At 37.0% G+C, this 11,607-nt stretch overlaps 1 protein-coding gene across 1 annotated transcript; it reads right to left on the bottom strand.

The window, feature by feature from the left end:
- Positions 1 to 2,832: 2,832 nt before the first annotated feature.
- Positions 2,833 to 10,408, bottom strand: OOSP2 (oocyte secreted protein 2). Its single transcript, XM_032151818.2, has 4 exons — positions 10,236 to 10,408; positions 7,140 to 7,318; positions 6,012 to 6,115; positions 2,833 to 3,995 (listed from the first exon to the last, which is right to left on the bottom strand). The coding sequence occupies exons 1-4, from the start codon at positions 10,309 to 10,311 to the stop codon at positions 3,785 to 3,787; spliced, it is 570 nt and encodes a 189-aa protein (XP_032007709.1). The 5' UTR covers positions 10,312 to 10,408; the 3' UTR covers positions 2,833 to 3,784.
- Positions 10,409 to 11,607: the final 1,199 nt, after the last annotated feature.

The raw sequence follows: 11,607 nt of genomic DNA, 5'->3' as shown, positions 1-11,607 counted from the left end.
TCAAGAACCGTGTGGTGATTATAACACCCCCAAATAACTTTAAAAAAAAACACACACACACACACACACACACAAGTTTTTGTGGGCAAATGGAGGATGGGTCAGAGATGGGAAAACAAAGGACTTGCTCAAATATTTAAATTAATTATAGAAATAGAGATGATTCAAATGTTTACCTATTTTTATACATTAGAATGAAAGAGTAAATACCATTTAGTAGAATTCAGTCAAGAAAAATAGATCCTACAATCCTATTGCACCTCTTGCTTTCATTTTCTCAAATGCCAGTCAAGGTGGTCCTTGACTAATTATCCAGTTAATTATTACTTTGACAGTTCAGACTTATCATGGGAAAAATGTCCTATCCTCAATCTTTCCAATTTTAGTAAATATTATTACTGTCCACACAATTGCCTAGACCAGACATCTGGTTGTCAGGCTCCATTTTCACTAATTTCTTACCTCACTTTAAATCCATTTGGAAATATTTTACAAAATACATAGAAAATGAGCCCACATATTTTTCCGTCTTCACTGCCACAAACTCAGGCCATAACAACATCATCATTTGCCTTAATTTTTATAAAACTCTTACATGCACTCCTGGCTACTGCTCTCATCCATTGTTCACAGGGTAATAAGAGTGATTTTATAGTATAAATCAGATCCTGTCACTCCTCTGCTTACAGTGCCTGCAATGGCTTCTTATCTCACCAAGATAACTGTATGTTGCTGCTGGTAGCCTGATGTGTTCCCCATTATGTTTTTATGGGCATGGACATTCTGTTTCTTCTTTTGAGAAATGATTGAATAAATTCACTGAAGATAATATGTAAAATCCAATATAATTCTCATGAGCAGTAGGTATTTTCTTTTCAGTTTTTGTGGAGGCAAAGCTTGACTTTGTATAATTAAAAGCTACCAAAGAGTTAGGAGTAATGTATATGTTTAACTTGAATTATTTTTGTCTTAACTCTATAATATTCCCTGCTTCACTTAGAAGGAAAAGAGAGAAGCTAAATTGAGCTTTGACTCAACCACATAAAATAAGCACTTTCAAATGTTTTAAACTAATATATACAGATATAATAGAAATAACGGAATCCATCACAATTACAGAAGGTAGAAGAATTTGTGAAATGAAGAAAGGAACTATATTTATTCTGGCTTTTTTTTTTTTTTTTTTGAGATGGAGTTTCGCTTGTCACCCAGACTGGAGTGCAATGGCGGGACCTTGTCTCACTATAACCTCCGCCTCCTGGATTTAAGCGATTCTCCTGCCTTTGCCTCCCAATTAGTGGGATTACAGGTGCCCACCACCATGCCCAGATAATTTTTTGTATTTTTAGTAGAGTCGGGGTTTCACCATGTTAGCCAGACGGTCTTAAACTCCTGACCTCAGGGTGATCCACACGCCTAGGCTTCCCAAATTGCTGGGATTACAGGCATGAGCCACCACACCCGGCCTGGCTTCATTCTTAAATGTTTATGTGAATTTAAGACAAATTACTTCCTCTTCCTGAGCCTAACTGGCATCACCTACAAAATGAAATGGCAGGATTTTATCCTTTTTAAGGGCTAAATAGTATTCCTTCTGTGTGTACACCACATTTTCTTTGTTGCTGGATGCGTGGGTTGACTCCATATCTTGGCCATTGCAAACAGTGCTGCAGTGGACATGGGAGAACAGATATCTCTTTGACATACTGATTTCATTTCCTTTAGATATATACCCAGTAATGGGATTGCTGGAGCATATGGTAGTTCTATTTTTAATTTTTTGAGGAATCTCCATAAAGTTTTCCATAGCGGTTGTACTAACTTACATTCCCACCAGCAGTATGTAAGGATTCCTTCTTTTCTACATCTTTGCCAACACTTATCTTTTGATTTTTTTATAGTAGCTATCTGACTAGAGTGAAGTACCACATGATCTCACTCATATGTGGAATAAGTAGAATAGTGGTTACCAGAAGATGACGAGGGGTGGGAAGGGGAGGGGAGGAAGAGGGATGCTGAGGGGTTGGTCAACAAAGCTAGAGTTAGGAGGAATAAGTTCTGGTGTTTTATTGCATAGTAGGATGATGAAAGTTAAGAATAATGTATTACATATTTCAAAATGGCTAGAAGAGAGGTTTTTGAATGTTCTCATTAAAAGAAATAATGTTTAAGGTGACAGATATGCTAAGTACTCATTACGTGATTTGTATATGTATTGAAACATCACTGATACTATTATGTGTAAATCATAATTTTTTAAAAAAAGGAAAAAATGAAGAGGTTTTAGAGCCACCCTTCTAAAATCCAGCCACATCACTCTTTATCTTGTACATATGCACTATCTCACACTCAATAATTTACTTTGTTTTCAGCAACCATTCACCTGCCCAATATTCTCTCAAATCAGTTTATATAAAATAATGTTACTTCTATATTCAAGAGAAACACTATTGCTCAACTTTAAGTTTTATTGAGAGTTGTGTAATTGCTTGAATAGCAATTGTTTTCTAGAGAACTAAAGTTCAGCAACTTAAGATGATTCCAAGCAGTAGAGTATAGTGGCTAATGTACAAAGAGAGAGTATAGAGACAGATCTAAAGGCAGATTGCCCGATTTTAAAACTTGAACCAACACCAACAAGTTGTGTGACTCAGGCAAATGATTTAACCTCTGTTTGTTTGCTTATCTGTAAAATTGGGATAATCGTGATATATTTCACTCTTTAAGAAGATTAAATAATTTATCACAATGTACTTGTACCATATTCTGACCCTTAGGAAGTCCCATAGAAGTATTACCTCTTAGCTGCATATTAACTGGTAAAGACAGATGTTCACTATGACAGGGTCAAATTCTTTATTTGACAAGTAAACAGGTATAGACGGCATTTAATTGAACATGGAATAGTATCACTTTCATTAAAAATAATAATAAACAGTATCTTGGCAAAATTTGCTTCCAGGAGCATGTAGCATCAAAACATACATTCAATAAGCTATTGAATAGCCAATAGCACAGTTCAATTCTCACCCTTGATATAAGAAATCTATCAAATCAGAAGTATTTTTTGATATATTACATATTTAGACTCCATGTTTAAAGAAAGGAAGATAGTATAAAGTAGGTGGTAATAAATAATCATTTAATGAATGCTCTTAGGTGGCAGGATAACTCTTTTAACTCTTTGCTTAACCAACTCAACCATTCAATTATTTTGAGTGTGGAAGAACCATTCAGAGGAACAAGGGAAACCTAACATCAAATTTCAGTTAAGGTAGTGGTTACTTGAGCTCTAGAAAATAAATTGAATTTAATTCTGGAATAATCTAAATAGGTTGTCACATGGCATTATTGTTAGGATTCAACTTTACTGATTAATAGGAAAGTCTACATGAATTAAAGTATCTGCACATAAAAGGATTTTGCCTTTCATGAGAGTTAATATGTTAAATTTTACACTATGCTCAAAGTTTTGCCTCTTGCACATTTATATGTCTCGCTCTATTCTTTATTCTTCCTGAAAAATATTAGAACATATTTATTGGAGGTTCTTATCAATTAGATCAAGTCATTGTCTTTGAAGACATATTTCTGAATCTTCTACACAGAACAGAAAAAACTTAAATATATAATATGAATTACCAAATAGTTAATGTTAAATTAATAAGCCACACCCCTACTGAATACAAATATTTAGAAATACACATTCACTAATCAACTAATCAGGACCTTTACTGAAGTGGGGTTTTTAGAAACCAGAGACTTAAGGAGAGATATACACCAACTATGCTTTCGCTATGAAAAAACAAAACTGTTTTCCTGCAAAATACCTAATACCAGCTTCAAGTTTCCATTTCTCCTTTAGCTCAGAGCAAGTTTGACTAGAAGATAATAATCCTAACTCTTCTGCTGTTGTCTGAAAGTCAGCAATAAAAGGACTAGGATCCAATTTTATTTCATTCTCAGTAGAAACTGGTGTAAGCCACACTGATTTCCTAAAGAAAAGGGAAACAGAAAGCAGATTGTGTTGGCACACTTGGGATCAAGTCAGTTTTACCACTGTTTAATATCATGATCATTTTCAGAATAGTCATTCAGGAGTATGGCATAGAGCCAGCATACTACGCCTTCTAGAGCCTCGTGAACTCTTGGTACAAGATTTGAGCAGATAGACTTACAAAAGAACTAATTCCAGATAGTCTCCCCATGATTTCTGCATCAAACACTGAGTAGAAAGATGAATGGTCTTAGATAATTTGTGATGCTTGCATTAGAAGAGTACCAATGTACCCAGCAAAACAGACTCAGCCAAATGAATCCTAAGAACAGTAAGAAAAAGCCACCAAAAGCTTAATCTGGCCCACTGTGTTGGTGGCAAAGTTCTATATGTCAATGTGAATAAGTGAATATGAGAGAGAGAGACTACAACATTAACATTTATGCACCCAAAACCTAAACAGACAACTTTGTTGGCCAAGTCTTCATTTTTTTTTTTAAGGAAAGTAGGCTTCAAGCAACATAGTAGTTACTATCAAAATAGGAATATCTATTTATCATGATTACTCTGGCAGCCTACGGAAAGGCAGTAGTTCTGGGGCATTAGATCAGAACTCTGTGTTGCTCCAAGCTTTGGGTAGTTCATAGAATTGAAAACATATGTATGTGTGTGAAAGATAGACAGAGACAAAGAGATGGAGATGGAGACAGACAGGGAGAGAGAGAGAGAGAGAGACAGAGAGAGATAGACAGAGAGACCGAGAGGCAGAGCGAGAGACAGAGAGACAAACCAGAGAGACAGAGAGACAGGCCAGAGAGACAGGGACAGACCAGAGTGACAGAGACAGAGAAAGACAGAGAGACAGAGAGACAGACAGACAGACAGAGACAGAGACAGAGGCAAAGGCAGAGCAAGAGACAGGGAGACAGACCAGAGAGACAGAGAGACAGGCCAGAGAGACAGGGACAGACCAGAAAGACAGGGACAGACAAGGACAGAGGCAGAGAGAGAGACAGAGAATCAAGGGGTGGTTTCTATTTAGAGTTCAGCTACTTTCCTGAATATCACTAAACCTCTCAGCCTTTATGAAAATAAGTTAAAGGGAAGAGTAAAAGTATTAACAATGTGAATGGACTTAGTGCCACTGAATTGTACACTTAAAATGGTATCTTAGATTATGTACAATTTACCAAAATTAAAAAAAAATTCTGCCTCTCCCTGAAGAAAAGTACTACAATCACATTAAAAGACATTGCTCATTGGCTGAGCTCTAAATTCTTATTTTGATGTCAACTATTTTCACATATTAAGCAAGGATAAAAATTTTCCTGTGGTTTTGAGATAGTTTCCAAGATTCATCACTCAGATTTGTAAAACTTAACATAAATATTTCAATGGCATGGCAAAAAAAAAAAGTATATCAGAATACCTTTCCACTTAGTCTCAAAGTTCACACAAGTCTCTTGGGATTCAATATCTCAGTTCCACAAAATTGCAAGCAAAGTACATTTAATAATTAGGCTGATAAGCCCTCCCTTCATGTATTCTCCATGAGTTAGTATTAAATGAAGGATTGATTTTCTTATGTTTTTAGCCACTTACTCTTACAAGATGAAATTGAGCAATAAAATGTATCAGAAAAAATATTATAAAGACAAAACATAGAAAGATAATATCAGTGCTTAATTCTATCACTTACTAAAGGTGACTGAGTATTTAATGACTCTGCTTTGTAGCTGAGTTATTATAATATAACGTAGTTACACTAGATTGTCTGTTAGGACCATTATAAATCTGTACGTTTTTATTCTAAAATAAACATTACATTTAAAATTTTAAAACATTTTAAAATATTCATTAAAACATTTGTGTAAATACTAATTTGGGGTTTGTTTACAATTATACTTATGGGTGAATCACGTTATATTCTCTAAAATCTATGCTTCCGCAGAAGCTTCTCATAAGCAAAGGTAAAGCTAAAACATTCCAAAGGAATCAGATCTGCTGGACTTACCTAGAGGCGGAACACTCCAAATGGATTTCCTCAGGGTCATGATCTATATTCCTTGGGGTAAAGTACAGCTCAGTTTGAAAAAGGAGAGTTTCCTCAGAAACTACCTAGGAGAGCACAAAGTTTCAGTAGAAGACATTTGGAGTAACAGAGGATGAATACACACACCTGAATAGGATGTAAAAAACATTCATGATCTCAAAAATGGCTACTGTCATTCTTAAATATAAATAAAGATATGACAAGTCACTGGGACAGAAGAGGAGTGTTATCCCTAAGAGTGAATTTAAAATGCCTGGGGGCAAAACAATCTTAATTCATTGCAGTAAATTTAAGCTGCCACTTACAGCCATCTTTATGATTCATTAATGAAAAGGTTTCCAACAGTTCTTTTGAGAAAGGTGATTTGTAAGGCAAATAACACAGTGGTTTAAAGCACAAGCTTTGGAGAGTATTCATCCTGGTTTGGCATCTAAACTACCACCAACAAGCAGTGCATCCCTAGAAAAATTGGTAAGGCACCTTCTGAAGCTCCAAGTTCCTAATTTCTAAAATAAAATACTTTATTCAAAAATGAGTGTTATTATCATTGGTCACTGGCCCAAAATATTTGTGTAATGTGAGTATAAATTGTTTAAATTTGGGAATCTATGAGAAGATAATATCCCAGGATAACAATGCAATTTAGGATTTGTGCCTAGCTGAATAACAAACAAGAGATTTCATTTCAATGTAAATCCACTATATATTGACACGAATCCTCATGGAACATGGATAGATTTCAAATGACCTAACATTGAACATGATAGAGCTTCCCAAGATTGGTGACCTTCCACATTAGAAGAATTAAATAAAATTTAAAGCAGTCTGCTAATATTTAGTAAAATATAATAGTAGCCTAAAGGCAACTTAGAATCAGTTCCCTAGCCAATTTATAAATCTGTGATCTAAGGTCCTGTGCACACAGAATGACCCAATATTCAGTGAGAAATAATGATAAATTCCGTTGTCCTCTGCCCATAAATTACTACAACAACAAGCAAAGATTATTTTTTAAAAGACAATTTTAATACTAGGCATAAAAGTCTGACAAAACATTTAGTATTTTTTACAGACAATCACTGTTCTCACCCTTGTCCTGATGCCACAATCATGAACAAGATATATAAACTCATATACATATGTATGTATCCAATTTGCAGGGCAGCCCATTCCCAGATGTAATTCATCCGCAAATATATACAGATTTCTGCTTTCTGCAAGTGGGATAACTGAGACCATCAACCAGTCCAGAGAGCAATTTATTTTCACTGTGGAAAGAACCATATGAAAAGCATCAGAAGTGTGTCTAAAGAAAGTGTTCAAAGAATAGTCAACTCTGCCCTTTGTGATAAATAAAAGGCATTTATTTCTCTGGCAAGGGTAACCATGGCTTAAAGGTTTTCTTATAAACATTATTAAAATTATTTTCCAAAATATCTAACTAATCATGCCCCCAAGTAACTAGATTTCAGTAATTTCATGGGGGAGGTGGGAGGATCAACATGCAAGAATAAGAAAAACCATAACTGGGCCGGGCACAGTGGCTCACACCTGTAATCCCAGCACTTTGGGAGGTCGAGGGGGGCGGATCACGAGGTCAGGAGATTGAGACCATCCTGGCTAACACGGTGAAACCTCATCTCTACTAAAAATACAAAAAATTAGCTGGGCGTGGTGGCGGGCGCCTGTAGTCCCAGCTACTCGGGAGGCTGAGGCAGGAGAACAGCGTGAACCCGGGAGGCGGGGCTTGCAGCGAGCCGAGATCGCACCACTGCACGCCAGCCTGGGTGACAGAGCAAGACTCCAAAAAAGAGAAAAAAAAAGAAAAAGTAAAACCATAACTGTATAGCCCCTTATTTTTTCCTAAATATTTCATGGAGGGTGATATATTTAGGACAAAACATAAGGGGCAGAAGTGAATTGCAAAATATTAGAATAAAAGTGATATCATCCCAGTATACTTTTTGGAAAGAGAAAGAGGAGAAAGGGTGGTTCTAGAACAGTAGAATCCTTGTCTAGAGCAGCCAGAACCAGAAACAATCTCAGCCATAAAAGGAAAAAGAGAGAGAAAGCCCTTTATCTAGGATGTTAGCTCCATGCAAGTTTTGTTGTAAAACTCATCTTTAGCCTCTATATTTAAATAGTAAGTCAATAATAATCATTATTTGCAATAGATTCATTTGGAGGGACTGAGTCTTTTCAGCATTAAAAAGTACATATTTAAATTATTAATGAGCAAGTGGCCACAGAGGACTCCACCACCATTGGAGCTTGGAAGTCCCGCCTTTAGAGAGAAATCATCATCAAGGTAAGACAATGCGCATTTCAGAAAAGGAGTAGAGGAGGCAAATGTCCTACATTAGTGATCATAATCTTTAAATCACATCTCTATGTGTTTGAAATACTGTTCTCACATCACCTAGGAAAGATGATCAGGAAGGTCCTTCCAAAAGGAAAATAAATACCAGCAGCTAAGATTAAAGATGGATGAAAAGGATAAGTGGACATGGACACACAGAAAGCCCATACTTATGATTTCACTGTATTTTTTTCACACTAACATTAGAAAGTCGAGTTTTTGTTTTTTTGGTTTTTTTTTTTTTGAGACGGAGTCTCACTCTGTCGCCCAAGATGGAGTGCAGTGGCGCTATCTCCGCTCACTGCAAGGTCCGCCTCCCAGGTTCATGCCATTCTCCTGCCTCAGCCTCCCGAGTAGCTGGGACTACAGGCTACAGGCACCCGCCACCATGCCCGGCTGACCTCCTGATCCGCCCACCTTGGGCTCCCAGAGTGCTGGGATTACAGGCGTGAGCCACCGCGCCCAGCATGTTTGTTTTTGAGACGGAGTTTTGCTTTTTTTTTTGAGACAGAGTCTCGCTCTGTCACCCAGGCTGGAGTGGAGTGGTGTGATCTTAGCTCACTGCAAGCTCCGCCTCCCGGGTTCAAGTGATTCTCCTGCCTGAGCCTCCCGTGTAGCTGGGATTACAGGCGCCCACCACTACACCAGGCTACTTTTTGTATTTTTAATAGGGACGAGGTTTCACCATGTTGGCCAAGCTGATCTCGAACTTCTCCTGACCTCTGGTAATCCACCCGTCTTGGCTTCCCAGTGTGCTGGGATTACAGGTGTCAGCCACCGTGCCCGGCCAGAAACTCGAGTTTTAGTTTGACATTCTATCAAATAGCTGAGAAAAGCCTGAGAAACACACATAGATACTTTCACTGCAGCAGAATCTTCCTTTGCTCAGGCTTCCTGAAAGACAGTTAGGGCCTAAACACCCTACCCACCCTAGATAGCCAGAATTCAGGGTCACTCTTTCTCTCCATGTGCTGTTCATTTCAATAATAAACTGTTACGTGGTGAGCTGCACTGATCTAGGCATTCTTAAAATTCATCTTAGGTAAAATGGAAAAATATCAGGAGCTATGTGTGGTCTTTGCTTCCAAAGGTATTACAGGCCAAATGGGTAAGAAATTGACATAACAGTTTCAAAGAAAAATCCCATTTCAAATTAAAAGGTCTACAAAAAGAAACCATAAAGAACATAAAAAGTAATATTGAAATGCTACTTTACAGAAGATTACATTTAGTCAGGCCTTGGAGCTGGCAAGAATTTGAATTCCAGGCAAAACAGAAAAGATACATTGGAATCAACTTGTAGACAGCAACGCGCTGACTTCACTTTCTCCTATTAACTTTGCAGAACCGTTGATGAGTTTAACATGAGTGAAGTTCAGAGCAGTCTTTTTAAGGGAACAAAACAGCAATAACATCAGCATCAAGCAAAAATATGAGTCTGGAAGCAAGAAGATCAGCTAAGATGCAACTGAATATCTTACAATATGATACAATCAAGCACCAGTAATTGGCAGTGGTTTTGAAAAGTTAGACTGAAAGAGAGCCAGGGACTATTCCTGAAGAACCTCTGCAAATGGGTCTCAAGATAGAGAGAAGACCAAAACAGAGAGAGAGAGAGAAATAAAAGCCTGAGAACTGGGACATTTAGGCAGAGCGAGAAAATGTATCCTCCGTATATTGACACAAGTCTACTTGGCCTGAAAGCGCTTCTTCTTCTAGCCAATTATAATAAGATCAGATTTCTTCAGAGAGTAAAACACCTGCATGGAAAGCGATCATTCTGATTAACTCCTTCAAGGAAGCATTCTCTAAAACTTGTTATTTACCATGGAGGTTCTCAGCACCAGTCCAAATCAAGACAGCGAGGAGCATCAAGACTTCTAGAGCCATGGAGACCTTCATCTGGTCAGACCTCCAGCACAGGACTACTCAGGAAACAAGGAGTGGCGACTGGTTTAAGTGATTTTTATATGGCATCCCATGCTCAGCTGCGCTCGTTTTCCTCCTTATTTGGGTAGTTCACAGGATGCACTTATCACAGTGTCAACTACCTAAAGGCTGAGACTCTCTTGATTATCCAAATACTGAAGCTCAAAGAGACATATCAAGAAAAAAGTGTTATTTGATAACAGTCTGTACAAGGCCTGTAACAAACATCAGGAGGATGGCACGGCACACAATGCTTCCAGTAAATACTAAATTACAAGAAACTATTCTTACTAGCTAACGTTCAGGTGTTGTAAGTTTCCATCTAATAAGAGAACAGCCTAGATCTTTCATACTTGAAATCAAAAGACTATTATTTCTTCATTTCTATGGGTTTGGCTGGAAGAAGCAAAGCAGAAATGATAAAGTGACTTGACCAGGAACATAAATCTCTAGGAGGGGACAGGCACCCAAAGGAAAGCCAAGTCTATTGGTATTAGGAAAGTTGACAAATCTATCTCTGTTGATTCTTTCTGAATTAAGGTGTTGGTAACTTTAGTCATTTCAAACCTGAGACGAGAATATTTTATATGTATATATATATATACACATAACCTTATATGTATAATAACTTTATATGTATAATTCATTTCAATACTCAAGTAAAATAAAAGTTCCAGCCAAAGATTTTTATTGTTTTTTTTTCAAATGTTAGTCATGGCCTGAATGTGACTGCGTGGTTTTAAGGGTAATTGAAAATCAAAGGCTAACAGTAAATAAAATTCAAAGAGGCTGAATTAAATGCCTATGATTGTTTTTAGTCATATCTGAATTATATTTTCAATGTTACAATCTGCTGTCAAATTACTACATGCACAGAGTTTCCCTATGCGTTTAAGAAGGACTTCTATTTCTGACATTACATTCTCTTGTGGACAGTGAGATCCCCAATGCTGTGACCTACACAGTGCTCTGCATCAGAAAAGCCTGGAGAATCCAGTCGCCAACCACCAATGGGGAAAGAATATTAGAGAAAGAGAAGGGTAAGTCTACATATTATTTTTTCATCTTTCATTTTTTTAAACATTTTTCTGATGTTATGAACATTTTCAGGATCTAAAATTTATTAACTTCATATGCAGCTTTTAAATCTTGCCTATGTAAACATCTAATATTGTTCCAAAAGGAATCATTGGCCAGTTTCTTGTATTTAAGTTTGAGAAAGTTAGTTAAACAAGCTAAGGCTCCTGTTCATACTCTGTAAAAAGGAGA

The sequence above is a fragment of the Hylobates moloch genome, unplaced genomic scaffold (genome assembly GCF_009828535.3).
Source record: "Hylobates moloch isolate HMO894 unplaced genomic scaffold, HMol_V3 SCAFFOLD_5, whole genome shotgun sequence".
NCBI lineage: Eukaryota > Metazoa > Chordata > Mammalia > Primates > Hylobatidae > Hylobates > Hylobates moloch.
Note: the sequence above shows the minus strand (reverse complement) of the source record. Positions and strands in the feature narration are given on the sequence as shown.

Coding starts and splice junctions, on each gene's coding strand:
- OOSP2 (XM_032151818.2), bottom strand. CDS start 10,311: ATGAAGGTCTCCATGGCTCTAGAAGTCTTGATGCTCCTCGCTGTCTTG. Junction 7,319..10,235: donor TGGTGCTGAGAACCTCCATG/GTAAATAACAAG, acceptor TTCTTTCCACAG/TGAAAATAAATTGCTCTCTG. Junction 3,996..6,011: donor TTGGAGTGTTCCGCCTCTAG/GTAAGTCCAGCA, acceptor CCTTTTCTTTAG/GAAATCAGTGTGGCTTACAC.